General features: G+C 60.3%; 1 protein-coding gene across 4 annotated transcripts in view; it reads left to right on the forward strand.

The window, feature by feature from the left end:
* Positions 1 to 27,698, forward strand: part of ARHGAP8 (Rho GTPase activating protein 8) — a 65,601-nt gene that overhangs the window by 16,613 nt on the left and 21,290 nt on the right. Inside the window, exons 2-8 of one of the 4 annotated variants that reach the window (XM_045463483.1) lie at positions 127 to 245; positions 3,051 to 3,194; positions 11,858 to 11,945; positions 16,192 to 16,323; positions 20,251 to 20,337; positions 23,987 to 24,085; positions 25,251 to 25,361. In XM_045463483.1, the coding sequence (XP_045319439.1) occupies positions 209 to 245; positions 3,051 to 3,194; positions 11,858 to 11,945; positions 16,192 to 16,323; positions 20,251 to 20,337; positions 23,987 to 24,085; positions 25,251 to 25,361 (698 nt within the window). In that variant the 5' untranslated portion in view covers positions 127 to 208. Of the gene's footprint in view, positions 1 to 126; positions 246 to 3,050; positions 3,195 to 10,503; positions 10,817 to 11,857; positions 11,946 to 16,191; positions 16,324 to 20,250; positions 20,338 to 23,986; positions 24,086 to 25,250; positions 25,362 to 27,698 lie in introns of those variants that run through there. The other 3 variants (XM_045463482.1, XM_045463485.1, XM_045463484.1) reach the window with 3 other exon arrangements.

The following is a 27,698-nucleotide window of genomic DNA, read 5'->3' on the forward strand; positions in this document are numbered from 1 at the left end:
CTTTTTTTATGTTCAGGAGGGAAAAGCAAACCAGGCCCTTGCTTGAAGGGTGTTTCCTTCATTCCTTGAGCCGTCGTGTGCACGTGTGTGTTCAATGTCCCCGGGTTCCGTGTGCTTCTCCCTCAGGGTGTCGGAAGGACCCCGTGCCCGGACCCCTGAGAGGTGGCATCGGGGCCGTGTGCTGGGCCACCCCGGAGAGCAGCAGAACATGTCCCAGCCGGACCTGGAGGAGCTGGCCGAAATAGGTAAAAGAGCGTTCTCCTTCCAGCCTTGTCCCGCGAGGAGGCCGTTGGCGGATGTTTGCTTTTTTTTTTTTTTTTAATTTTTTTTTTTTCAACGTTTATTTTTATTTTTGGGACAGAGAGAGACAGAGCATGAACGGGGGAGGGGCAGAGAGAGAGGGAGACACAGAATCGGAAACAGGCTCCAGGCTCTGAGCCATCAGCCCAGAGCCCGACGCGGGGCTCGAACTCACGGACCGCGAGATCGTGACCTGGCTGAAAGCTCGAACTCATGGACCGCGAGATCGTGACCTGGCTGAAGTCGGACGCTTAACCGACTGTGCCACCCAGGCGCCCCAGCGGATGTTTGCTTTAAACACATACTGATACACTTATGTGGCTGGAAAAAGTCTAGCCCTGTAAGAAGGGCTTGGTGAGGTTGTCCTTCTCCCTCATCTGGGGTCTTACCCCTTCCCCACCCCCGTTAGCCCCAGGTAGTGACTTTAATCTTTCCAGGGTTCTTTTGTGCAAATTCAGGTGAGCCCCTCTGAGGTGGAGCCACCTTCCTGGGTTGTTTTGAGGCTCAGGTGGGATAACATCCTCATTCACTGCTTGAGGCTACCTGCCAAGATGCCAGCGTCCACATCCCCATCTTACAGACAAGAAAACTGAGGCCCGGGATGACCGGAACACACGGCTGAGGGCACCCCGTGACAGGGGCCAAGCTGCGGGGAGGGGCCTCTGCATAGACCCACCCCTTGGCGGTTTGGTTAACATGACGTGTGCACGTGTTTCCGCGAGAGGCCGTTCCTGCTACGCGCACTGGGGCCAGGCTGCCCCGTTCGTCCCCCTCTAGTGCACATCTGTCCTCAAGGTTCGCAATAACCCGGAGTGGCTCCCGAGGATCCGCTGAAGGCCCGTGGCCCTGAAAGAAATGACTTTCCGTCCTGCGATGCAGCATCAGTGCATCACGCCCGATGCTGGGGGGAGCCTTGGCTGCGTCTGCCTGTGCTGCTTGGTTCGGGCTCCCGGGAGCCCGCAATTAATTACGCCTTCCGGTTTGCTCCCCTTGCTGCTTTAAGGCGTGCGGCACAGTAAAGCATCTCTCGCTTGGGCCCGTACGGTGGCAGGACAGTGAGCCCGACGTCAGCGGTGTGGTTAGGGATGCGGGAAGAGCATCCTTGTTTCCTCCGTCCGCTGCCTTCCTTAAGACGGTCCGGTTTGTTCTGCCTCCTCACGTTTCCTTGTGGCCGGGCCCCCATGTGCTGAACCGTTGTTTTCGGTTTTTTACGGAGGTGAAATTAACATGGCATAAAATGAGCCATCGTGAAGTATTTAGCTCATTCATAATGTGTAGTGTATCCACCTGCTAGAACATTTGCTTCGCCCCAAAAGGAAACCCCACACCCCATCAGGCAGTCACTCCTTCCCTCAGCCCCAGGCAGGCATCACTCTCCTTTCTGACTCCGTGGATTTATCCGTCCCGGGCACTTCGTGTAAATGGAATCCCGCATCCTGTGGCCTGGCTTCTTTAACGTCGCGTAATATTTTCAGGGCTGTCTGTATCGTGGCGCAGGTCAGTACCACGTTCCTCTTGCGGCCAAATAGTACTCCATTGCGTGGGCAGCCCACATTGTGTCCACTCATCCGCGGACGGACACGTGGCCGGGGTTGTGAAGGGTGCTGCTGTGACCACGGCGTGCACTTGTATTTGTTAGAATTCCCGTTTCCAGTTCTGTGGGGCGCACTGTTGCCTACGACTCGCTTTAACATCGTACACGGCCCGCACGTCAGCATGCTTCCCTCTGTGTCTCTTCTCTTAGCAGGACCCCAGGCTTCGGGTTTAGGGCCCACCCTGATCCAGTGTGACCTCGCCTGAACAAATTTCATCTCTACAGGCACTGTTTCCACATAAGGTCACATGTGAGCTTCCAGGCAGACGTGAATCTTGGAGCAACGCTCGTCCACCAGTACATCTGGGGACCACAGTCTGCTCTCACCTGAAATTTGAAGGCCCCATTCTGTTTCCCGTTGGAAAGAGCTCTGTCTTGATTTGTTTTATGTGAAGGAACCTCACCTAGTAAAATTAAACCGGGAGACAGCACTCCTTCCTACTTCGAGGCACAGTGACCCCCTTCTGCCCTCAACCCAGCCACGGTTTCCTGCCGGCTGCCTGGATCCACATTTCCCAGGAGGGCCTGGGTTGGAATTTGGAGTTGGGAAATCAAGTGCAAATCCACACTCCACTGCCAATGAGCATTGTGACCTGGGGCAACTCATTCCCTGTCTCTGAGCCTCAGTTTCCACTCCTGTCAGTGTGGAGGACGGTATTCGCCCCCAGGTCTCATTTTATCCCTCCATGGTTGTGCCCACTGGGCAGACGCATAGTGGGTGCACAGGAGGGGTGGGTGCATAGTGGGCGCAAAGCAGAGATGGGGCATGGTGGGTGCACAGGAGGGGTGGGTGCCCACTGAGCAGACGCACAGTGGGTGCACAGGAGGGGAGGGTGCCCACTGAGCAGACGCACAGTGGGTGCACAGGAGGGGAGGGTGCCCACTGAGCAGACGCACAGTGGGTGCACAGGAGGGGAGGGTGCCCACTGAGCAGACGCACAGTGGGTGCACAGGAGGGGAGGGTGCACACTGAGCAGACGCATAGTGGGTGCACAACAGAGACGGGCACACAGTAGGTATACAGTGAGCAGATGCACAGTGGGTGCACTCTTGAGGCATGGTGACTGTCCTATGAAGAGACGCCGGGAGGCTCCCTCGTTGCCCATCTTTCTCAAGAGGACAGCTGACTTCCTGTAATCCTCATTGTCTGCCACAGAGCTGCAGAGGGACGAAGAGAAGGCGGCCGCCCTGAGCATAGCGAGAAAGCCCTGGGTGGTGCCCACACCTGGCCAGGACCCCGCGCTCAGCCTGAATCACCCCTTCTACGACGTGGCCAGACACGGTATCCTGCAGGTGGCAGGTGGGTTGCAGCTGGGTGGTCCCAGGATTCCCGACAGGTGCCAGCGTTCCCGTGGGCCCCGTGGGGTGGGGGTGGGTTCATCGGGCTGCCTCCCCGTTGCCTCCCTCTCCTTGGCGTTGTTAACCAAGGGCAGTGTTAGGCTGCTTCCTCAAAGGGAACAAACACCTGTCCGGACGGAGAAGACGAGCCTCCCCTACGGCCAGCGGCGGGGCTGGGGGAACGTGTTGCATCGCTGTGACCAGGCGCGGGGGGATCGGGGCCGCTTGGTGTGTTTCTCACGTGGGCAGCGTGTGGGTTGATACGTGGAGAGACGTGAGAGAGGAGGTTTATCGTAGGGATTGGCTCTCTCGCGACCGTGGAGGCGGAGAGGTCCCAGGGTCTGCCTTCGGCGAGCCGGCGGTGGCACTCCCAGCAAGCTCTGGAGATCTGGGAGCGCTGGGGGCCCCTGTCCGCGGGCTGGAGAAAGTGGATCTCCCGGCTCAAGCACAGAGCAGATTCGCCCTGTGCCCCTTGTTCTGTCGAGGCCCCCGCCCGCGCTGGGGAGGGTGCCCTTCCTCACTCCGTTCAAACGCCGCTCTCCGGCGCAAACACCCTCACAGACACGCCGAGAAGGAACGTCTTCCCAGCCACCTGGGCCTCCCTTAGCCCAGTCGAGGTGACACGTGGGGTTAGCCATCGCAGGCATGGACCCTGACACCTCACTGCTGCACTAAGATCTCCGTAAACATTATGTCCTGTCCCCTCCCAGCTGGAATCTTGTCGAGGAAAGAGGAATGGTTTGCAACAGTTGGAGGCCCCGGAGGCACAGATGGGCGTCCTTTGAGCACACTCAGCTCGGAGAGACGAGGAGAGGGTGGGGGTTGGACAGGTGGTCAACCGTCTGAAGCCCCAAGTGTTCCTTCTGGAGAACCTTTAAGGTTTAGGTAGCAGGGGGGTGCCTGGGCAGCTCAGTCGGTTGAGCGTCCGACTTCGGCTTGGGTCATGATCTCACGGTTCGTGGGTTCGAGCCCCACGTCGGGCTCTGTGCTGACAGCTCAGAGCCTGGAGCCTGCTTCGGATTCTGTGTCCCCCTCTCTCTCTCTGCCCCTCCCCCAACACCGGACCCAGTGTGGGAGCACAGACCAGGTGCCCACCAAAGGAAGGCAAGAAATAGAGTTACTTTTCCTGGGAATAAAAAATACATTATTAGTATGCAATGGGTTATTTTTACTTTTTAATTTTTTAAATTTCATTTTTTTTTTATTTTTTAGGGAGAGAGCATGAGCAGGGGAGGGGGCAGAGGGACAGAGAGTATCTTAAGCAGGTTCCACACTCAGCACGGAGCCTGACGTGGGGCTCGATCCTACAACCTTGGGATCGTGACCTGAGCTGAAATCGAGAGTCACACACCCAACCGACTGAGCCACCCAGGGGCCCTGCAGTGGGTTATTTTTAAATGAATGAATACATATTTTTAAATCTCCTCTTTTAGGTTTCTAGGATGGTCAACCTCTATAGAAACAACCCACTCTTTTTTTTTTTTTTTTTAAGCCTTTTGAGGGCCTCAGTAGCCTTAAGAGTATCAACAGGTTCTGCAGCCTGAAAGCTGTCTAGGTGAACGTCCCTTGTACACCTGGCAAGAATGTGTGTCCCAGGATCAGGCAGCGTGTTCTGTGTATTTCAGTGAGGTCCTGTTGATTGACGGCGTCCAGACCTGCGTCCTTACTAACTTCTCTACTTCCGTCGGCTGTCGACTGAGGAGTGTTCAAAGCGCCCACGATTGAAACGTGTCCGTTTCTGCCCTTGGTTCTGTCCACTCGTTCCGTGGGTCTTGATGCTTTGTTTTTAGGGGCAGGTACGCTTCGGATTGTGAGGTCTTCTTGACGTGTTGTTGAACTTTGTGTTCCTGAACGCCCTCCTTTACCAACGGCCGTGTGCCCGTGTTGGTGACTCCTCGCCTAGCACGTCTGACGTTAATCTAGCCGGGACAGCCGCGCCAGCTTTCTCCTTATCGGCGTTGGTAGATACGCCTTCTCCATGCTTTTCCCTTCAGCCTGTCCCAGTCTCTCTCTTTTTTTTTTTTTTTTAAGTTTATTTATTTTGAGAGAGAGCCTGCACGGGCAGGGGAGAGGCAGAGAGAGAGAGAGAGAGAGACGGAATCCCAAGCAGGCTCTGCACTGTCTGCACAGAGCCCGACGTGGGGGCTTGAACTCATGAACCGCGAGATCATGACCCGAGCCGAAATCAAAAGCTGGTTGCTTAACCGACTGAGCCACCCAGGCGCCCCTAACCTGTCCCAGTCTTTACAAATGAAGCCCATCGCATATAGACCGCTCCCCATTAGATCTTTTTGTACTTTTGAGGGTGGCTGCTTAGCGGGAACCGTGTTCTCAGCGCCTCACAGGGTGTGCTCAGGAGTTCGCACTTGGTCCTGGTGGCTCTGGGGAGCCTGAGGCGGAGGAGTGGGGCTTGTGGTTTAGAGCGACCCTTCTTGCCGCGGTGTGGAGGGTGCTGATGGCAGCCGTAGGGGGACCCAGCGGGAGCCAGGACAGAGGGCTGAGCCTGTGCTGTGGCGGTGGCGTGGAGAAGAGGGGATGAATTTGAGAGAGATTTTCAATGTCAGCCTGGAGGACAAGCAGAAACCTACCTGGGAAGGGTTTGCCGCACGGTAGGGTGAGGTTTCCAGGGGTGCAGGAGATTGAATCAAGAGCCAGGGGCCCTGGGAAGTAAGTTGGGGGTCATCGCTCTTTTTAATTTTTTTTTAGGTTTATTTATTTTTGAGAGAGAGACAGAGTGAGCAGGGGAGGGGCAGAGAGAGAGAGAAAGAGAGAGAGCATCCCAAGCAAGTTCTGTGCTGTCCGCACAGAGCCCGACACAGGGCTCGAACCCACGAACCCTGAGATCGTGCCCTGAGCTGAAGTCTGACGCTCAACCGACTGAGCCACCCAGGCGCCCCTGATTTCAGTATTTTCAGTGGTCACCGTCTGGAGCTTAGTCGGGGGCCGGGCTGTGAGCCCAGGGGGAGATTACCTGGTGGCGAGTGGGGTGGGCAGGGGGAAGGTTGGAGCCGGAGCAGCAGAGAGGCTGGAGATGTGATCCAGAGACACAGAGGAGGCGAGTGGCAGAGAAGAGGGGGACAGGAGGATCTGGTTCCACTGGGTGACAGGTCACCACCCCACACCCAGATCTTTGCCCCCAGGTTAGACCCCAGCCAGGCCTCCCTGCAGGATGCAGAAAAACGGGTCTTCGCATTTCCTTCCTCTTTGCAAAAAGATGAGCAGCCCTGAAACAGACACCCAAGGAGACAAACTCCCAAATCACTCCTGGTTAGATGGCCACTGCCTTTATTATGCATTTTAATCGTCCTTCACTCGGAGCGGATGACGGATCGTCTGGAGCGCGTTCCGGGCGATGGCTCTGGGAAGCATTTCTTTATTCATAAACTGGGCTTCTCCCGCCTTGGAGGCAGTGAGCGATGCTGTGTTGTGCATAGCGAGGGGAGGGATGGGGGTCATGAATTACACTGAGGCCTTGGAGAATTTGCATCTTATTGATGGTTTTCATTTCCTTGCACATTATATCACTTTGAAGCCCGTTTTCGATACGCTGGCCCGTGTTACCAGAGAACGACGAAGGGGTGTTTACTCATATTGACTGATGTCATTACTGCAGATGCCGCCTTGACTGCTTAATAAGCAGGATCCCGGACGTCCCGGGGATTCCTCAGGGCTGCCGCGCAGGCGTGCACGCGGGAGGCCTCCCTGCTGCCACTGTGGGGTCCTCCGGGGCAGAGGACCCTGTGCAGGCCAGGAGTCAGCCGGCTGCAAGCGCGGACCCGGCCCCGATGCTCGCGTGGCCTCTCCGGGCCTCAGTTTCCTCTTCTGTAAACGAAACAGCACACCTGGAGGCACCCGGCGTCAGGCCTGGCACGTGGTAACGGGTCGCATTTATTGAGCACTTACCGCGTGCCGGTGCAGAGAGGCTGGTGTGGGGCTGCCCGGCTGTGGGGGGCAGGGACTCTGTCCCCGGGGCCAGGGCCGGCCTGTGCCTCCCTCCCTCGCTTTTTGTTCACTTTTTATGATGGAAATTTTCCGAAGCGTCTGCTGCGGAGAGAACAGTAGAAGGGACCCAGGTTGTTTGCCATTGCACCTGCCGTGAGAGTTTGTTCAGTCTGATTAGTGCTGTGGGCGTAGTTTGGCGGGACGTTTGGAAGTCTACTGATACGAAAAGAAAATGCTGGGGCACCCGGGTGGCTCAGTCAGTTAAGCATCCGACTCTCGATTTCCGCTCAGCTCAGGATCTCACGGGTTCGTGAGTTCCAGCCCCGCGTCGGGCTCTGTGCTGACGGTGCGGAGCCTGCTTGGGATTGTCTCTCTTCCTCTCTTTCTCTCTCTCTAAATAAGCAAACAAACATTAAAAAGGAAAAGAAAAAGTTAAGTTAGTTGCCTTTTCGGTTTTGAGGAGAGTAGAAGGCCTTCCATAGTGACTCAGCATCATGCAAGTTGAGGAACGTTGTACAGTAAGTGTTCGTGATGAGTGAGGGAGCCAGTCAGTGGTTATACAAGCAGGAGGCCCCCACAGGGCAAGGCCCCGGGCCGGAAGCAGGCGCCAGCCTCCCAGCCCCTCCCCGCGTCCTTGCCTCAGTGCCGTGCCCGTGCCCACGTCGTGTGCCGCCCGGGGAAGCTTCTCACCCTTGTTCGCAGATGGCGGATGGCAGGGGCTCACGCTGCGTGGCCGAACTGAGTCCAGACTCCTCGGCTGGGGATTCATCCTTCTGACCTTGACCTGCCCCGTCTCTGCACACCCCTTGCCCTCTGGGCCCGCTGACCCGAGCTGGCCAGCAAGGGGCCTGTCAGCAGCCACGGGCCCCGGGAGCAGGGACAGGCCGTGAGCCCCTCCCGCCCTCCTCGACAAACCAGGGAACGCGTGGTCTGGGGAGGGCTCTGGGGTCTGATGGAGACCCTCTGTGTTCTGGCCTGGCCCGGAGGGTTGGGGTCCCTGGACACCAAGTCCCTTGGGTTTTCCGGGAGCCTGAGTTCACACTTCTTGCCCGGAATTTCCTGCTGTTCACCCTGGGCCCTGGGGTGGCCTTGCTGCGCCCCTGTGTGGCGGGGCATCTGGTCCCTGTGCCTGTCCCCCCCGCTCCTCTGTAGGCTCTGCCCTGCCTGGCATTGAGCTCTGCTCTGCTCCTGTCTCTTGCTTCCCGCCGTCTTGGGGTGGGGACATTCTGCTTCCTGCCTCTTCTCAGCCTCAGTGGTGCCCGAGTGTCACCCACCAGGACCCTCTGTGGATCTTGACTGGGTGGCTTTGGTCGGGGGAGCTCACTCTTCCCTGGGATCCACCGGCCTGGGCAGCTGTTCCTCGTGCCCACAGGCCCCCTGGCCCCGCGTCCACTCCCAGGCCATCGTCACTCTGCACCAGGGACCTTCCGTCCTTGATGCTGCCTCAGCGGTTGTCCGTAGCTGTGCTCGGTGCTCCCCTCTTGGCCCTGCCCCTCCCCCTCGCCCCTCCCCCCGCAGCTTGCCAGACTGGCTCTGGCTCCTGTGTCCACCCTCCCCCACCCTCCGTGAATGGCCCAGCAGCCCAAGCCAGCATTGGGGGCCCCTCCCCGGTCCTGGGGGTCTCTGTCCCCTGTCCCCTGTTCCTCCCATCCCCCTCGCAGTCTCTACTCGGGACATCCCGCTTCAGGCCATCCTCACCAGCAGCCAAAGGGCCTGCAGAATGACCCATCAGATGGTGTCCCTTACTCACCCTCCTCACCGGCTCCCCACCGTCAACCGGGTAAAGTCAGACCCTCACTCTCCTCGTCCCTGGGGCCTCGACCTCTTCTCACCATCATTTCCCGTCACACCTTGCCGCCCGCGATGGCACGTCTGCATCAGACCCCGAGCTGTCCCTCGGCTGCCCAGGGCGTCCCGTGAGCAGACGCCTGCCCTGCCCTCAGCCAGGCCCCGTCCGCAGAAGAAGAAGCTTCATCTCCTCTCTCTGGAGCTCGGCCTCTGCTCCTCTGGCCTGGTGGGTGACGTCCGTCCCCGCCCCACGGTGCACCCCTCGGGCACGATTGACCACGGTGGGGGTGCGGGGTCGTGAGACGCGGTGGGGGTCAAAGAATGTGTCTGGACTTTGTCCCCGGTTCTTGGGAAGTAGCCTCTAAATCCTTGGAATCCCCAAGTGATAGGAGGAGCTTTGTGACTCCTGCTGGCTTATGCCAGGGGGGAGGCTCACGGAGGACCCCGTGTCGCGGGTGCCACTGAGACAGCTCAGGGTGGAGCTGCTGTGCCAGGAGCGACCACCTGGGTCAGAGAGTCTGGGCGTCGTGACCTCCAGGGGCTGGAGACTGCGTTCAGCCCACAGCCAGGGATTCAGTCGGCAGTGCCTCCGGATTGATCGGTCGAGCTGCGCCTTGACTGGGTCACAGTTCAGTCAGCCACGTCCGTGTGATGAAACCCCGGAACCACTCTGGATGCGCCTGCCCTGGGCGGTGGCGACATGGCGGTGTTCCGGACTGCACGGGGAGAGGGCACGGGGGCTCCGTGAGCAGGACCCTCCCACACACCGCCCCGCGCGTCTCCCCTCTTGGCCGGTCTTGACTGGTATCTTTCTGATGAAACGTAAGTGAGCGAGTGGATTATCGATCACAAGGGGGTAGTGGGAACCTCTGCATTTGTAGCCAGCTGGTCAGAAGCGGGGGGGCCTGGGGACCTCCGGCCGACGTCCGCCGTCTGAAGCGAGCACCGTCCTGCGAAGGATGGAACCCCTCACCTGAGAAGCGTGGCCTAAGCCCAACCACGTGGAAGTCACTGCAGAAATAGCCTGGCCTGCCAGAGCCCCCGTGGCTTCTCGGGGGCTTGTGGGGCTGGGCCGAGACCCCGTCCCCGCGTCACTGCCCTTCGCCCCGATCGGTGGGGCCGGGCGGGTGTCGTGTCTGGTCTTTCTCCCCAGAGCTGAGTGCGCGGTGGGTCTTCGGCGAGCGTTTGCTGCCATTCGCCATATAACTTAGCACATCCCAGACTTTCCACTTGGTCTGATTCCGGATGATGATGCTGTGTGTTCTTGACCTCTTATCACGGACGTTAACAATGTCTTTCGGCCCTAGGGGGAATCGATTCCTTGTTTCTTGAGTAGCCACACAGACGATTCCCAACTTGAGAAGCAATGCCGTCCTTTTCCCTCGGGCCCCACAGGCGAGCACAGACTCAGGGTGGCCGTGGGCCCCTGGCCCCCGATATGGTAGAAACAGCATGTGGGAGACGCTTTTCTTTTTCCAGGCGCAGCCATCGAGGCCCCCATTTGGCAAAGCAGATCACCGTGTGGCTCTCGGTGCAGTCTTTCCAAACAGGGGCTTTCGAAACAAATGGGAAGCATGGCCAGAATCCCCAAGGAGCCCGTGAGAGGAGAAGGTGCTGTGTCTGGAAACCAGAACAGCGCTAGAATTCCGAATATCAGAGAAGCTTCCAGGCTCCTGGGAAGAGCCACACGTGTCCTAAATCACAAGCAGCTGCCCCGGGCGTGTGCAGGGGGGCCGGGGCATGAGCGTGCGTGCGTGTGTGCGTGCATTTCTGGTTCGTCTGATTCAGAGTTCTCATCCTTCCCCATTTCAAGCAAACCCTTGAAACAGATGCAGATGCTTCTTTGCCACGAAAGTGAGTTCACAGTTGTGCGATTTCTCGGACAGTACCTGTTCTCCTCAGGCTCTACAACGCGTCTTTCAGTCGATCAGTGACTGATTATCGGACACAATCTGGGCACAGGCAACGGGCAGCGAGCCTGGGTTCTGGGGCACATGGTTAGACACCGGCCCTTGGGGAGCATCCCCCCTCCACTGTCCCTTGCGTGGTGAGCACCACTGTGTGGGGACCGTCACGGGGTCACCTGGGCCACGCCGGGGGGCAGCACCGATCATCAGGGCTCCTGTACCCTGTGAGGTCCTGTCCAGGAGTGACTGTCCCCCAGGCCACCCAGCCTTCTCCAGGGCCCGGAGTCCTGGGGACGCCCCGGAGGACACTCGCTGTGGGGAGGAAGCAGCAGACACTAGCTTTGAAGGCAGAGGCGTCCAGGTTCCAGTCGTGGGGCCGTCAGCCCCGTGTGGCTTTGCACAGGGCCCGTTGCCCGTTTGTAAAATGGAGACACTGCTCCCCGCGTGCAGGCTGGTGGTGAACATGAACTTGGCTAATGTGCACAGAGCATCCGTAGTAGATGCTCCTTAGGTGCCGCCTGCCAGCCACCTGGGCTTCTCAGCTTGGGCCGGCTGCTCAGGAGGCTTCCTTTTTCCATTAATGCCTGTGGGTGTCCCTGGAGAAGGTGGCCTTGGGTGCGGGCGGGCCTCGCCCCTGTGTCTGCTCCTGCAGGGGAGGAGGGAGGCCTCGGGTGCGGGCGGGCCTCACCCCCGTGTCTGCTCCCGCAGGGGAGGAGGGAGGCCTCGGGTGCAGGTGTGGCTCACCCCTGTGTCTGCTCCTGCAGGGGAGGAGGGAGACCTCGGGTGCAGGCGGGCCTCACCCCCGTGTCTGCTCCCGAAGGGGAGGAGGGAGGCCTCGGGTGCGGGCGGGCCTCGCCCCCGTGTCTGCTCCCGAAGGGGAGGAGGGAGGCCTCGGGTGCGGGCGGGCCTCGCCCCTGTGTCTGCTCCCGCAGGGGAGGAGGGAGGCCTCGGGTGCAGGTGTGGCTCACCCCTGTGTCTGCTCCTGCAGGGGAGGATCACTTTGGAAGACGGGTCATCACGTTCAGCTGCTGCCGGATGCCCCCCTCCCACGAGCTCAACCACAGGCGTCTGCTGGAGTAAGTCCTGCCTGTGTCCCTCCACACACGCCCCCCTGTGTGCGTGTGCCCTCCCGGTGTGCGTGCACACACACCCCTGTGCACACACACACCCCATCCGCACGCACACCCTGTGGTCTGCCTTCCCCACGACCGTGTGCGCATCTCCCTGTCCATGCACACACACGCCCACTGTGCACACACCTGCCATGGACACTCCCTCTGTGTGCACGCACACCCTATAGGCTGCCTGCCCCTCAACACGTGTGTATCCCCCTCCCTGTGCACAGGCCTCTCCCTCACTATCAGCACAGAGTGGACGTTTAGGGCTAAAGGCTCACGTATGAACATTGACTAGCGGCTCCCCGGATGGATGTCACATCTGTTGCCGGGTCCCCAAAGCCACCTGTGGGACTGATGGCCTCTGCAGCCTTGGGTGGCTTTGGGTCCACAGTCCGAAGCCCTGGGCCTAGATCTCGGGGCCCTTTCAAGCCTCCCTCCCTCTCAAAGCCACAGGGAGCCCCGTCTCCTGCATGTGCTTAGTGTTCTCTGCTCGGAAGGAAGGCCTTCCGCTTACCTGCGTGCGGCCTCGGCCGCCATCGCCCCCCCCCCCCGTCTTGTCCCTGTGACGTCTGCACGCTCTGTGTGATGGCCAGGGTGCTTCTGGTGCCTCCTTTCTCGGACGATCCCATGAGCTTCGTGAGAGCCCGCGTGTATGACCGCAGCCGCTGCACGGAACCCCTCTGTGGGTGAGCGGGACCCCCGGGGCCTGGAGCGGAGGACGTTCTCCGAGGGCAGCACCGCTCGAGTACCCCCCGTGGCTGCGTTTCCAGGCGCGCTGTCCTCTCGCGCAGCGGATCTCGCCGCGAGCGAGGCCCTGCCGGGGTACCTGCCCAGGCTGGGGGCCGGCGGGACTCGCCTGGGTCACCACATTTGGTGGTGGTGGTCTCGCGCCTGTGGGGCGCACGCGGCTGCGCCTTGCCTTCGAATCTGCCCTCTGGCGGCCTGCCGGTTGCGACTCACTCGCACGGCCAGACCCTGGCTCACGTCTGGGTACGGCTTCCGTTCCGGGTCACGACCGTTCTGGCTGACCTGCTCCTCCCCCCGCGACATAGCGCAGAGCCCCCAGCTCGAATGAAAGCGGGAGCGGGCCCCGGAAGCACTCGGGAGCCTCTGGGCGGGGGGTTTTGTGAGAATCCCCTTGACCCGAGCATCCGACCTGGTCTGCCAAAGCCTCTTCCAACGGCAGCGGGAGGCGCACCGGTAACGGCAAGAGCCCGGCAGCAGGTGTCGGGAGTCTCCAGCCGGTGCCGCTGTTGCCGCTGCGCGGCGAGACCTGCCGCAGGATTCCCGAGGGGCGCCCGCATCCCGGGCGGCCGGTGACCCCGGACAGCGGGCCGGCCCTCCCGCGAGGTGCTGGCCTCCCTCCCGCGCACCGGCAGCGTTACGGGGCACGCGGCGGGGGGGAGAGAAGCCGGATGAGCAGAGAGCTCTCGTCTGGGGTCCTCCAAGGCTGACGCGTTCCCTTGCCGGGTTGTTTCCTTTTGTGGCATCCTCTGACCCATGACTGGCGGGTCGGCTCTCGCTGAAGTCACACCGCTGGGCCAGAATGTGTTCGGAATTCCTTTCCTTGCAAAGAGGGAAGTAACCTTGACGGAAAGCAGGTTGGCGGTTGCAGGAGGCGGGGTAATTGACTTCCTAATGGGTGGGGGCTTTCTTTCGGGCCGCGAGATTATTTTGGAACGGGATGGATGTGGCGGTTGCACACACGGGGAATGTACTTAAGGCCACGAAGCGTCTGCTTTAAAATGGTACTGTTAGGAATTTCACCTCGGTCCAAAAACAACCAGCCTCTGACGACAGCTGGTGCGTTGTGTTTTCTCGCGTGCCCGCCTCCCTCAGAAACCTTCACTCCCAGAAGGAAGTGGTCAGCATGGCCTCTGAACAGTTGTGTAGGTTGTTCACTGCACAAGGGCATCGCCGTGAGGGGCTGCCATTCAGCTGGTGCTCTTCTCACCCAGTGCTGGAGAGTGTCTAGCTAGAAGAAGGAGCATCTTTTCTGATCTACTCAGAGGTGCCTGTGGGCTTCTTGGCCTTGCTAGGAAGAGCCCTAAGGCTGAGCCTTCTCCACGTTTCCACGGAAAACCTTGTCGCCGCATACGCCATCCTCCCTCTCCCTGTCCACGCGGCGGCTTTCCTGTGGCCAGATGCGCGCTCCTATTTTTGAAGTGGGTGAAGAAATAAGTCGTGTCTCTGCAGCTCAACCCGTAATTTAGTTAATGGCTTCCTGTGCTGAGCACGCCTGGCAGATGTGTTCTGACAGCAGGAGGGCTCAGCGTGTTTGTGGAAGGAACTGCGGAGCGCGTTGGGCCACGGGTGCCTGCTTTTGCTGATGCGTCCAGCGTGGATAAGCGAGCTGGCCAGACGTTCCCTGCTCTCCCCTGGCAAGGGAGTTGGGGACTGCAACAGTGACTGTCCTTACAGAAGCGGGGAGGCCCCGGAGGTGCGGGACTCTGGAACTGGAGATCTCAGTCTGGCTGCTGTCTGCGAGGGTGACAGAAGGAATGGCCTTAGTGAGTGGTGCTTCCACGGCTGAGTCCAGAGGGTGTGTGAACCAGCGCACCGGCGAGCATCCGGGACCTGGAACTCCTCCCACGACAGGGAAGCCGAAACCGGGGTCACGGCAGGATGGCTTTGCGTCACGTTTATGCCTCAGAGACGACGGGCGGGAGCACGCGGCTCTCTGGGGGTGGGACAGTGTGGGCAAGAGAGTGGACTCTGGAGCCAGGCTGCTCCCTTCACATCCCGGCTCTGCCCTTCCTGGTTCGCCACTTCGGGCCTCAGTTGACTCCTCTGTCAAATGGGTCTATGGTGCCTGCCTCACAGGGTTAAGTGAGTAAATACGTGCAAAGGCCTGCTGTTCAGAGAGCCAGTGTTTTGGGCAGAGGGCACTCTAATGATGCTTTGAAGTCAGATGAGCAGAGCAGAAGCTGACGCCCTTTTGGGTGCGGTAAAGGGCCCGCCGCAGTGTCCCTGCAGTGAAAGGCTGGCAGCTGAGCCCTTGCAGACAGGCAGAGGCTGCTGGGGTCTTCTCCTGGAGCAGATCCGCGGACTCCGTCCCCGTGAGCACCCGGCCCACAACCCGCTGGACCCAGGGCTCCGGGCAGGCCGCCTTCGCACTGCTCACAGCAGAAGCTGGTGTGATCCCTGCCACAGTGGCACGGAATCCGGGCTGAATTCCAGGATGCGCTTCTGGGTGGTGACTTGGGCAGCCCGTTCCGGCCCGCTCGACGTCAGGGGCCCTGGCCAAAACGCCGATGGAGCAGCTCGCCTCCTGCGGGTGGCTGGATGCGGCCTTTTCAAGCGGGTCCCGCAGCTAGGCAGGGAGGGACCAAGGGCTGGGAAGTGACCACGGAGCTTTCTAGAACTTGTACTGTGGCGTGCGGTCAGGTGACCGCAGAGCAGAGTCAGGATCCTGCTTTATGGGAACAAGAAAAACGTTCGGAGCTGATCTGGAAGGACGTGGCTGCTTCTAGAGGTGCGGCAGAAGGGCAGGGAGTCTGAGGTGGAGGGGCTGAGCGGTCCGTCCTGGGTTTGAATCCCGGTGTGTCCTCCGAGAGTCCCCTGTGGCTGCTGCAGCTCATTACTGCTCGTTCGTGGGACAAAGCGACACGTTTATTCCGGCAGAGCCAGGAGTCCCAAACCAGGGTGTTGACTGGGCCCTGCTCCTCCAGAGGGAGCTCCCCGTCCAGGAGAGGAGGCTCCTTGCTTCTGTTTTCTGATGGCTGCCCGTGGTCCTGGCCCGGGGTCGGGGGGCGTCACCCTCCCCTGTGTCTTCTCTGACACACCCCCTTCCGTGATTTCCCCTCTTTCTGTCTGTCCCGTCAGCACACACGCCCCCCTGGATGATCCTGGATAAGCTGCTGTTCAGGAGCCTTCCCTCGATCACACACCTGCCGAGACCCGTTTCACATCAGGTCACGTCCACAGGTTCCAGAGATTTGACACGGATGTGTTTTCAGGGCCCTTTTTTGGCCTGCCACGTGCCGTGTGACCGTGGCCTTCAGTACTAACCTCACTGAGCCTCATGTAGCAAACGGGGACAGGGCCCCTGCAGGTGGATTCCCCGGTGCCCTGGACGTGTCCCCACGTGACCCGGTGCCGGCCCGTCCCCGGTGCCCGCAGCTTCTGTCGTGGCGAACGCGTATTTGATTTCAGTGACGGCAGGAGTGTGATTCTCGAAACCGCGTCTGTGCTTTGCGCCCAGGTATTTGAAGCATACGCTGGACCAGTACGTGGAGAGCGATTACACCATCGTCTACTTCCACTATGGGCTGAACAGCCGGAACAAGCCGTCCCTGGGCTGGCTCCAGAGCACCTACAAGGAGTTCGACAGGAGGTGTGTGCCCTCCAGCCCTCGGGGGTGGGCCTCTGGGCTGCGCTGAGTGACGGGGAGGCCCCGGGGGGCAGGAGGGGTCTCAGCTGTGCGGCAGGGGGCCGGGAGCTAGGCCGAAGGAGCTCGGGGTCCCCTCCCTTTGGGGCCGGGGCTCTGTCCAGAGCTGTCGTTTGGGGCAGAGGCGGCCAGACGGCCCCTATCGGTGGGCCACCAGGCTCCTGTGGCAACGACCGGGTTCTGCCACGGGCACGAGAGCAGAGCCACAGATAATACGGAAACCGGGGGCTGGAACCCTGCTCTAGTGAAACTTTGTGGACCTGGCATGGGACTTTCGTGTCGTTTTCTTTTAATTTTGTTAATGTTTATTTTTGAGAGAGACAGAGTGCGAGCAGGGGAGGGGCAGAGAGCGAGGGAGACGCAGAATCCGAAGCAGGCTCCGGGCTCCGAGCGGTCGGCACAGAGCCCGACGCGGGGCTCGAACTCACGGACCGCGGGATCGTGACCTGAGCCGAAGTCGGACGCCCAACCGACCGAGCCACCCGGGCGCCCCGAGTGTCATTCCCACATATCCTGAACTATCGTCTGTTTAATTCTTTTTCCAGCCATTGACAACGTGAAACCCTTCACAGCTTCCAGGGCTGTGCAGTACTAGGTGGCCGGGTCTGGCCCGTGTCCCCCAGATTACTGACCCCCAAGACACATGGCAGAGAAACGTGGGCCCACCTGCAGGGGGCTTTCTGGTGCCTCGTGGAGAGGTGGGCAGGTGGGCAGCACGTTTTACGGGTGCGGAGGCACAGGCCCCAGAGAGCGGGTGTCTCTCCCCCACCCCCATCCCGCACCTGGTGTGTGGCTGTGCCGGGACCCCCGCCGAGACCCCCTCTCCCTGTCCCGCCCCGGGCCCCCGCGCACCCCTTGGCAACGGCTTGGGGCTGGCGGATTTTTTTCCTGAGCGACGTCTTGTGTCACAGCCAGCTCTTCGGGGCTGCTAATAGACTGCGCCGTCGGGCCTTCGCGCAGGTGTCCCGTCTTCCTCTGTCTGGCTTTTCCTTCTCGAAGGCCTTTCTAACCCGTGCTGGAAGTCTTCCCCTCAGAGCTCTGATGGGCGGGGTGGAGGAGGCGGAGCCTGATCTCCCAAAGCCCGCCCTCGCGTCTTTTGGGTCCTGCTGTCGCTGTGCCTCGAACCTTCGGAGGAATTTCTTGGCTTTCTGGCCTGTGTTTCGGGGAGAGGATTGTCGCTGAGCTGCACCGCCGTTTACCTGACACTTGTGCCCGGCCCTGAGCGGAGCCAGAGGCAACCAGGCCCCAGCTCTGGCCCCTCCCCCATGAAGCTTTCCTGCGTGGTCCCTGAAGCATCGCCGGCCCCCCTCCCCTGCGGCCTCAAGGTCCCTGAGCAGACGGCGCATGCGCAGAGCGGTGTGTTTGTGCCCACGCACCGTGCCTGGCTGCCACCCTCCGACCCGTGTCCGTGTCCCCTCCCCTGCGCGTGGGAAGGGGTCTGCACGTGGCGGGCTCTCCGTGTTGGGCCGGAAGATGGGAGCCGGGTGGGGGAGGCGGCCTTTGAGCAGCCCCTGGAGGGGTGGGCAGGGCATTGCCAAGTGGCAGACCGAAGAAAGAGTCAGGTGATCTGAGGCTCCGTGGTGGGAGGGCTGGACGAGGGGGGGGATGGGTTCACCTGGGGAATCGCGGAGGGAGGTGGGGAAGGAGGCAACAGAGAGCCACAGAAGGTGCTTGAGGAGGAGATGCCTGTGTAGGCCTGTGGTGAGCTGATACAGATAAATTGTCAAATGCAAGGAGGCCGACTTATTCTGTGGGACTCCCTACTTGCCACGAAGGTGGACCAGGGGGTGGGGGTAGGATCACAGATCTTGGCTGGATGGAATCCAGAAAGATGGAGCTTCTAGACATCGAAACCAGCAGGGGAGGGTCTGCTGGGATAGTGAGTCCCCCATCACCAGAGGTGTGCAAGTGGAGGTCCAAATCCAATTTGGTGAGATTTATACCGCAAGGGTTTTCTGTCTGCCGTGACTGCACCCCAGCGGGTTTTCCTGAATTTTTTCTCTTGGCTGTTGGCTCCTTATTCTCCAGACTGTGCCTCCAGGTCACTCCTTTCAAGGGAGAACCGGTCCCCCCACATGTGTTGCGACCCCCTTCCGGGAAGCCACCTCCACGGAAGGATGCACTCGGTGGCCCCTGCCCTCTGGGACCCTGGACCATCCACAAGTCGCTACACCTCCCCCCTCTCTGCATGGAGAGCCGTTCTTTTTGTCCTTAGTTAGTATCTCCTTGGGAGATACTTTGAGACTGTGGGTGTCTTGCTCCCCATCGAAGTGTCTTGTGATGGGCCTTTGTCCCCATTGCCGTGTCTTGGCCCAGTGGTTGCTGGGACGGTGGCCGAGTGGTGATTGAAGCCACCGGCAATTTACCATAAGGAAAAGCTTAGCCGTCCTGGCTCATTTGTATCAATGTGGACTTGGGATTTCCTGTTTCTTTCAATGGGTTATAATCCATGACCATATTTAGCGTTCAAATTCAAATTCGGCCAAGTGGGCCCCCTTCCAGCCTGGCTCCTGGGGCCCTCAGACGTGTCCCCTTACGCTGAGTGCCCCCCCCCCCCGTTTTCTAGCACAAGAAGATGCTCCAGGCGCCCCTTACATTGTCCTCACCCCGCACGGGGCGTTCCGCCATTTCTCTAGGAGTCGGGGTGTCAGAGTAGTGTGCTTGTTGCTTTTGGGGTGACTGGCTCCCAGGCACTACCCGTGGACCCTTGGGGTGTTGCTCACACCTGTCCGTCCCTGCCGGGCCCCGACGCCCGCTGTTCCTGTCCTGCAGCCCGGGGCCCGCTCTGGTTTCCTCTGTGGGTCTGCAGCCCTCGTCTCTGGTGGGGAGGCGCTGCTCGCGTTTCCCTCACTGACGTGCCTGCCCGTCTGTCACCCAGCATCTGACCAGCCCCCCTCACGGGTCCGGTTACTGATCGGGCCACCCCGCCCCTGCACACACCGCCTTCCCGTGAGGGAGCCCTGCTCACGCACACCTGCCGGCTCCAGCACCCCCCTCCCGGCCTCTGTCACTCCCCTGTCCTCACCCCTGCCCCCCGGGGTCTGACCCGGCAGCCCCCTGCTCCGTGCGTGCTAACCAGCCCTCGGGGGCTTGGGGTGACTGGTTTGTGACCCGTGCGATCTCCTGCCACCGTGGCCAGCCTCAGGGCACCAGCGTGCCGCCCCTGGACGCGGAGTCGGAGGGGGACACTGGGTATGGACTTCTGTTATTCAGATACACAGACAGAATAGCCTCGGGGGCGCAGGAAAGAGTAAAGGGAGTGAAATAAGCCGGAAGTGAGGAGTTTCGAGTATTTATTACCTTGGCGTTTAACATGATTTACTTAATTACGTGTTCGTATTATTCAATCATGGCTGCTTTTTACAACCAGCTCCCCAAATTCCTGAAATTCGGACAGCGGGCGAGAGGGGGACCGCGCTGGCTGCATGTGGACGCCCCCCCCCCCCCCCCCCCGCAGCACCTGGCCAGGCCACCCCGCACGGTGCCAGCCTCCTTGCCTCAGCCTCGTGGCTCCGCGCTGACTTATTCCGGAATGAGGGGAGCACGCAGGCTCTTTAAGCGGGTGCCCGGTACCCCGTTGGTGGGCGCACCGGGGCTCTCCCAGCGACCTGCCCTTGCGAACTGCTCGGTGTGCCCCGCCCCTCCCCCTGGGTGAGCCCCCGCAAGGGGGCTCTGCTCTCGCAAGCTGTGAAGTGCCGCGTGCGTGCCAGGTGGTGCCAGTGGACGGGAGGTCCTGATGCCCCTTCCTGCTTTTGGGCCAACGTCCTTAAAGTGGCTCTGTTCAGAGGGCGAAGGTTCTGAGGCTCACGGTCAGGGCTCAGCTTCGGGCGCGGGCTGTAGCGCTCTGAAGTCCTCCCACGCTTCCCTCCTCAGGTACAAAAAGAACTTGAAGGCACTCTATGTCGTGCACCCCACCAACTTCATCAAAGTCCTGTGGACCATCTTCAAACCCCTCATCAGGTACGTGGTGCTCTAGGCGAGGACCTCACCGGGGCAGGAGGCTGCATCCCGTGGGGCGGGGGGACGGCCCTCCCTCTGTGGCACTGTGGCGGTCTCGTCCCTGGGGCACCCGTGTCTGGGGCACTCTGCCCGCCCCACGGCTGTGGCGGGTCACCACGGCTGACGGTCACGAATAGGACGCCAGCTTACGACACCTGCGAGCTTTGTACCTGGCATTTTATTATTATTTTTTCTTTTTTTCTTTTTTATTATTTTTTTTTTCCAACGTTTATTTATTTTTGGGACAGAGAGAGACAGAGCATGAACGGGGGAGGGGCAGAGAGAGAGGGAGACACAGCATCGGAAGCAGGCTCCAGGCTCTGAGCCCTCAGCCCAGAGCCCGACGCGGGGCTCGAACTCACGGACCGCGAGATCGTGACCTGGCTGAAGTCGGACGCTTAACCGACTGCGCCACCCAGGCGCCCCTATTTTTTCTTTTTTTAATGTGTATTTATTTTTTGAGAGAGAGAGAGAGAAACAGAACAGGAGCAGGGGAGGGGCAGAGAGAGAGGGAGACACAGAATCCAAAGCAGACTCTCCAGGCTCCGAGCTGTCAGCACAGAGCCCGACGTGGGGCTCGAACCCACGGACCGCGAGATCATGACCTGAGCTGAAGTCAGACGCTTAATCAACTGAGCCACCCAGGCGCCCCTGTACCTGGTATTTTAAATCCCGCCCTGGCCTGAGCACCTACTTCATGCATCTGCGTTGGGGGTCCCCAATACCACCTCGGGTTTCATGATCCACTACAAGGACTCCCAAAACTCAGACCAGTGCTCGTTCCAGAGAGCGTGGCCCGTGTGGCCCTGTCACTGGGGCCGGCTGCGGTTCCCAGATCTGCAGGTGCCCCTTGGAGAATGCCTGGAACGGCAGCCTTGAGTCTGTTCCCGTTTAAGGTGGGGGGAGACTTCTGAGGCCAGAGTTCCTTTCGCTTCAGGAGGATTCCCACGCAGTCAGTGTTCCCACCTGGCTGCCTGTGCCGCAGCCACACACGCACCTGTTGGGACGGTGGGATTCCGTTCGTCTGTTCCGTTGTTTAGCCGGGACCAGCATGCCCGTCCCTAGCTGACGTGGTGAGAAAGCCAGTGCCCGTTACCCTAGTGCCCGAGGAGACCGCTCAGATGTTCTCCTGCTCCTGGGTGCTGTCACTCACCTTAGAAAAGCTCTGAGAGTTCTAGAAACCTCTCCAGTTCTTGGGGGAAAACCCCTCTGCCACTCTGTAGTGCGGCAGCCCAGAGGCTGCGGTGGTTCTGGAGCTCAGGCTTGACTTGCCCCGCCTCTGATCACCTGTTCCTCTGCGCAAGACATGCAGCCTCCCTCTGCCTTAATTTCCCCGGGAGATGGACTGCGGCTGTACTGATCCTGTCGCAACAATGTATTGACGGAGTGTTTAGAACAGGGCCTGCCTGGCAATAGCCAGTGCTCAGTGTTTGCTGCTAGCATTTGCCCAGCCCCTACCTCCTGACTCATTTTTTTAAAAAAATTTTTTAATGTTTATGTATTATTGAGAGACAGAGAGACACAGAGCATGAGCAGGGGAGGGGCAGAGACGGGGGGAGGCACAGAATCCGAAGCAGGCTCCAGGCTCTGAGCCATTAGCACAGACCCCGACGCGGGGCTCGAACCCACGAACCATTAGATCATGGCCTGAGCCGAAGCCGGTCGCCTAACCGACTGAGCCACCCAGGCGCCCCCTGACTCATTTTTTTTTAAAAAAAAAAACCTTTTTATCATCCCTTTGTGATTACTTTAATTACAATTTCTTACGCACCGTACGTGCATAGCACCCCAAAACAATCCTATGACATCAGCTGTATTTTCCCTCTTCCAAAGGAGAGGAGGTTAATGCTCAGAGATTAAGCAGCTTGCCTGAGGTCACACCATGAGTAGTGGCTCAGCTGGGATTCCCTGTGTGGCTCTGCCCCTTATCCTGCCTCAGGCATGGACATAAGCAGGTGCCAGGAGAGAACCTCAGGACTGAGGGTTGGAGACCCCGGAGCCGGGACTGGGCTCTGGCTGTGTGGCCTTGGGCAGCTGCTTGACCTCTCTGAGCCTCGAAGTCCTCATTTGAAAATGAGGAGGACAAGTCCAGAGGCTCTCCAGAGCCCATGAACAGGAGTTTCCCTGGGTCCAGCCCCTACCTCCTGACTCAGACCTCTGGAGGTGAGGCCTGGTGATTGAATTCCCTTGCCTGGACTGCCCCGGGGTCTTTCCGGGTATGAGAGGCAGGAAGCATCTGCCCTCTAGAGCCTGGGGACCAGCAAATGCTAGAGGGGACCAGCTAGAGGGGGTCAGGCAGAAACAGAGCAAAAGTGGGGGGCGCTCCTGCACGGGCAGTGTGGGTTGGCACCAGAGGCCTCCCTGCAGCTTGGAAGCTCTCTGTCCCCCCACCCACAGGCGGTTCATGGGAGATGGTCAGGCCCCCTCGGCCCTTAGGGGGCAGGTGGCTGGGGGTCCGGGCACTTGGTCTGATTCCCACTCATCCACTAGGGGGAGCCAGCGCGCACGGCTCGGCCTCCCGCGGGCTCTGGGCTCCCGCGGGCTCTGGGCTCCAGCCTGCCTTCCGGTAGAAGAGCTCAGCTTCAGTTAGAGAAGGGAAAGGTTCTAGAAGTTTGCTGGGCTCTGGATGGCCAGCGTGGAGCCTGCGGCGGCCAACACGGTGTCCTGCGCTTGAAGATTTGTCAAGAGGGCACATCTGCTGAGTGTTCTGACCACACACACAGAGCAAAGGGATGCCCAGGAGAGCTTGGTAGACAACGGATACGCTTGGTCCCTCGATCGTGGTGATGGCATCGCGGGGTGTGCCTGCGTCCACGTTCCCCGCGTTGTGCACGTGAGATCCGTGCAGTTTTGTGGAAGCCGGCTGCAGTTCAGTAGAGCCGCGGCAGGGGACAGGTGGTGGCGGCCTGCCAGGAGCAGGGCCTGGCCGGGCATGTGGCTTCTCACCCGCCGGATCCTGTTCTGTGCCCGCCGTGCAGCTCAGGAAACGGGCGCGTTACTGACGGCAGCCAGGTGCCAGTGCCCACCAGGTGTCGGCCAGCGGGCATTCTCCTGGCTGGTCTCGCTCGCCGGGAGGACCCGTTTCCGAGCGAGGACTGAGGCGCTGGGCGGTGGGTGGGTGGATTGGGGGGGGGGGTTGTCTCCGTGACGCTCGCTCCGGTGTGGCCTCTTGGGTGCCACCGTCCTGGAGAGAAACCAGTGTCTCTCTTGGTCCCTGTCCCCGACGGGAACCTGGAAGAGGGAGGGGTGCCCAAAAGGGAAGCCACCGCCAAGCGGGAACCGCAGGCCCTCTGGGCCCCTCCCTGCATCTCCCGGATCTGTGCAGATTCACTCACGGCAGCTTCACACTGGAGGCAACTATTTATTTTCATGCAGATGAGACGCTCAAGAGTGTTTGGCGCATCCGAGATCTTATGAAAGCGAAACCTCTGCAGACGTGCGCTGCTTCCGTTATGGCCCGGTTTTCTCTGGCGTCAGCACTTAACGTTCACTTAATACGGAAAACGCCCGCATTGTTCTTCCTCGGCTGCCGCCACTGCCCCTCCCCCGGGCCCCTGGCCTCTCTGGTGCCACCTAATCGGTTTTTATTCTCTTGCTTCTGCCCTTCCAGTCATAAGTTTGGGAGAAAAGTCATCTATTTCAACTATTTGAGCGAGCTGCGCGAACACCTCAAATACGGCCAGCTGATCGTCCCCCCTGAGGTCCTGCGGTGAGTCAGACCCTCTTCCGACAGCCGGGGAGAACACCTCCGTGGTTCCACGGGCCTCCGTCCAGTCCCGCCAGCGTGGAAGGCTTAATTTCCAAACGTGTGCCCAGCAGATCCGGCCCAGAAATCTGCGGCGTCAACAAAGATGCCGGCTGCTGACGCAGAGAAACGAGGCTGCGGGAGGCCGTTGGCGGGACGGGAGGTTATTCTCTCCCCGTGTCGCAAACTGATTTTAAAAAATAAGCCGTGATCGTAGCTGCAGTTTGCTGCCTTGGTATTTGCCATTTTTGCTTTTGAGCAGAGAATTAGGGGAATTTCTCGGGTGTGTGGAATGAAGCGTCCCGAGGCAGTGGCAGGTGCTCTGGAAACCAGCCCCGCCCCCCCTCACCCCCCCCGCCCCACCCCCACCCCCCCGCCGTGGCTTCTGCTGAAACCCTATTAGTGCGTCTGTCACTTCATTTTGTGTGGCTCTGTGGTCTCTCCCGTGGGGTCAGGGGAGCAGAGGAAGGCATGTGGCCGGTTGGCCCCACGGCCAGCACAGGGGCTGGTCTCGAAGTCCCTGCCAGGCACCCTCTGCCCTTTGCAGTCCCCACTCCGGGGGCTCGCTGAGGGAGCAGGGTCCTCGCCAAGCCGCATCGAGGTGGGCAGCCTTGCAGGGGCAGGGGAGATGTTAGCTCTTCTGGGCGCCAGGTCACGTGCCGGAAGTTGGGCACACAGAGCGGTGTAGGGAGTGACCCTGCCCTTGGAATGCTCCCACGCGGTGGGGACCACAAGTCCGTGAGAACAACTAGGGAGGGGACTATCAGGGAGAGCTTCCAGGAGGAGGTGATTGCTGAAGTGAGTTTCCAGGGGACAGGAAAGGCTGGGAAAGGGTGTGTCCAGCAGAGGGAAGCCTTTGTGCAGACACGTGGGTGAAATGTTGGCCAAGGGTTGGCAGGCGAGGTTGGACGTGTGCCGGGGTGGGATGAAGGCCCAGGACGGCAGGGGATTGTGGGGGCGGGGTGGGGTGGGGTGGGGTGGGGGGCGCATGCACACGCACACACAGCTGCACACGTGTGAGGTGGTGGTGCGGCACGTGGGCCCAGAAGCATGAGACTCGGGGCACCCGGCCCGTGGCCCGAGGCTCCTCCCCCGCGAGCTGAGCGCCGCGCCTCTGCTGTGTCCGCAGATACGACGAGAAGCTCCGGAACCTGCACAGGGGCCAGGTCCCCGCTCCCGCCAAGACGCCGCCGCCGCGGCCCCCTCTGCCCACCCAGCAGTTTGGCGTCAGTCTGCAATAGTAAGTGAGCCGGTCCGCGGCCTGCTCGTTTCCTCGGTGGGACCGTGGGACACTCCCACGCCCCAGAGAGGTCGTCCCCAGACCCTTGCCTTCCGCAGGCCAGCTTACCCTGCGGAGAATGCGAAAGGCGCCCTTTCCCTGCAGCGGGGAGTGCACGGCGCGCGCTCCCGCCGTGCCGCGCGCGCTCCCGCCGTGCCGCGCCACGATGCGGCGGCGGCGAGCAGAGCTCTGGTCGCCGCTGCTCCGTGCTGCTCGCCGGCTGCGGTGGCTCCCGGCTCCCAGGCCACGGCCGGACACGTGCCACCACCCCGGAGTGCAGCGTGGTCTTGTTCTTTGCTTTGGCCAGCGAGCCGGCGCCACCGTGGGGCAGGCCACGTCGGGACGGGAGTTTGGGGGCCACTAAGCGAGTTCGTGTCGTGGCCCCAGTGACCGCTGCGTGCCTCCCGCTGACGCCCACGCCGAGCACGAGGGAGCAACGCGCTCCTGTCGGGTCTAAGCCCCCGAGCAGGGAGTGTTCGTGTCACAGCGTGTCCTGCCCTTCCTGGCTGATCTCACCCCTTCTTAGCCACGCGACCCTGAACTCACTCCCCACCTCAGCTTGTTTGCTTATTTCTGGGGTGAGCGAGGTGGATGACATGAGCTCAGGCCTTTGACGCCCCCTCCCAAAAGGGTTCCGGGCCAGCTTCCTCTCTTCGGAGACTCCTTCCGAGGCACCTTCTCCGGGAAGCCTTCCTTGATGCTCTGGGCTGTATCCAGGGCCCTCCTGCATCACCACCCCACCCGAGCAGGCTGCCCCGGGAGCCTCTCCGGGTATTTCCCCCGCTTGGCGACAAGTGCCTTGGCCGTGCTCGTGCGCTCTGCTTCGGGCGGTTGGCCAGGCACTCGGGTACCTGGGATGACGGAGGACAAAGGAGATGTTTTATGCCGCGGCCCCGCCGGGCGGTCGGGTCTGGTCTACACCACGTGTAGGAAGACCAGGGTCTGCAGGGTGGGGGTGGGGCCCGGAGAGCAGTGTGCTGGGTCCCACTAGGGGGTCGTTTAGTGTCGGAAGGTGGCATGTAGTGTGCTTTCTCACGCAAAAAGCTGATGACCTTTAAGATCCACAGTGGGGCTCGATGTGGTTTGGAGGGATGAGAACGGAGACTCTCGGGGTGGTGTCCTGGCTGGGGCACTGGGGGGTGCCTGCGTGCTGCCTCGTACCTGTCACTTGTCTCTCCCGAGGCATCTGGGCACAAGGACCCTTCATTGTTCCCTCTTATGGGCTCCGGGGCCACAGGGGAGACAGACGCTGGGGACCCCCTCTTTCTTCTTGGCCTAGAGTGAAGGGGGTAGGATGTGGGGGGGAGAATGATGGCGTCCGGGGACGTCAGTGTCCTGATCCTGAGCCCATGGCGGTGTCACCTTACATGGTGAAAGAAACTGCAGATGTGAGTCGGGGAAGGATCGTGGGACGAGGAGGGAATGATCCCGGATCATCCAGGCAGCCCCGGTGTCGTCACAAGGGTCTGTCTGAGTCAGAGAAGAGGCCTGAGGACAGAAGCAGAGGTTGGAGTGACATGGGACCTCGAGCCAGGGGATGCAGGCCGCCCTTTGGAGCTGGGAAAGACAAGGAACAGATCGTCCCTTAGAGCTTCTGTAGAACTACAGCCGTGTTGTCCTGTTTTACCTTCTGACACCCCCATAAGTGCAGGATAGGAAGCTTCTGTGGTTTTGAACTACGGAGTTTGTAGCGATTAGTTTATAGCAGGTGTAGGAAATGACTGTGGGGCAGGGAGAGGTATGTGGGGGAAGGAGGTACCGGGGGGCGGGGGGGGGCCTGGGAGAAGGAGCTGAGGGCGGGGCTGGTAAGGGGGTGGGAGTCGGCACCTCGGGTGTGTCGCCACAGCTAAAGGTAGGCCCTGTCTTCCAGAACTTTCCGCGATGATAGACATGGTCCTCACTGCCAGGTTGTGGCTGTTGAGCACTCGAAATGTGACTAGTGCAGTTGAGGCACTGAATTTGTAACTTTATTTAATTTTAACTGATGTAAAAGTTTTTTTAATGTTTGTCTATTTTGAGAGAGAGAGTGTGTGCACGTGTGGGCATGAGCAGGGGAGGGGCAGAGAGAGAGAGAGAGAGAGAGAGAGAGAGAGAGAGGGAATCCCAAGCAGGCTCCACACTGTCCGTGCAGAGCCAGATGTAGGGCTCAAACCCACAATTCCTGAGATCATGACCTGAGCCGAAACCAAGAGTCAGACGCTCAACCGACCATGTCACCCAGGCGGCCCCAACTGATGTGCCCCCCTCCTGCTGCCCCGCTGGACAGCACAGCTCTAGACCTTTGGGGTCTCACCGCTG

This window comes from Leopardus geoffroyi, chromosome B4, assembly GCF_018350155.1.
Source record: "Leopardus geoffroyi isolate Oge1 chromosome B4, O.geoffroyi_Oge1_pat1.0, whole genome shotgun sequence".
Classification (NCBI taxonomy): domain Eukaryota; kingdom Metazoa; phylum Chordata; class Mammalia; order Carnivora; family Felidae; genus Leopardus; species Leopardus geoffroyi.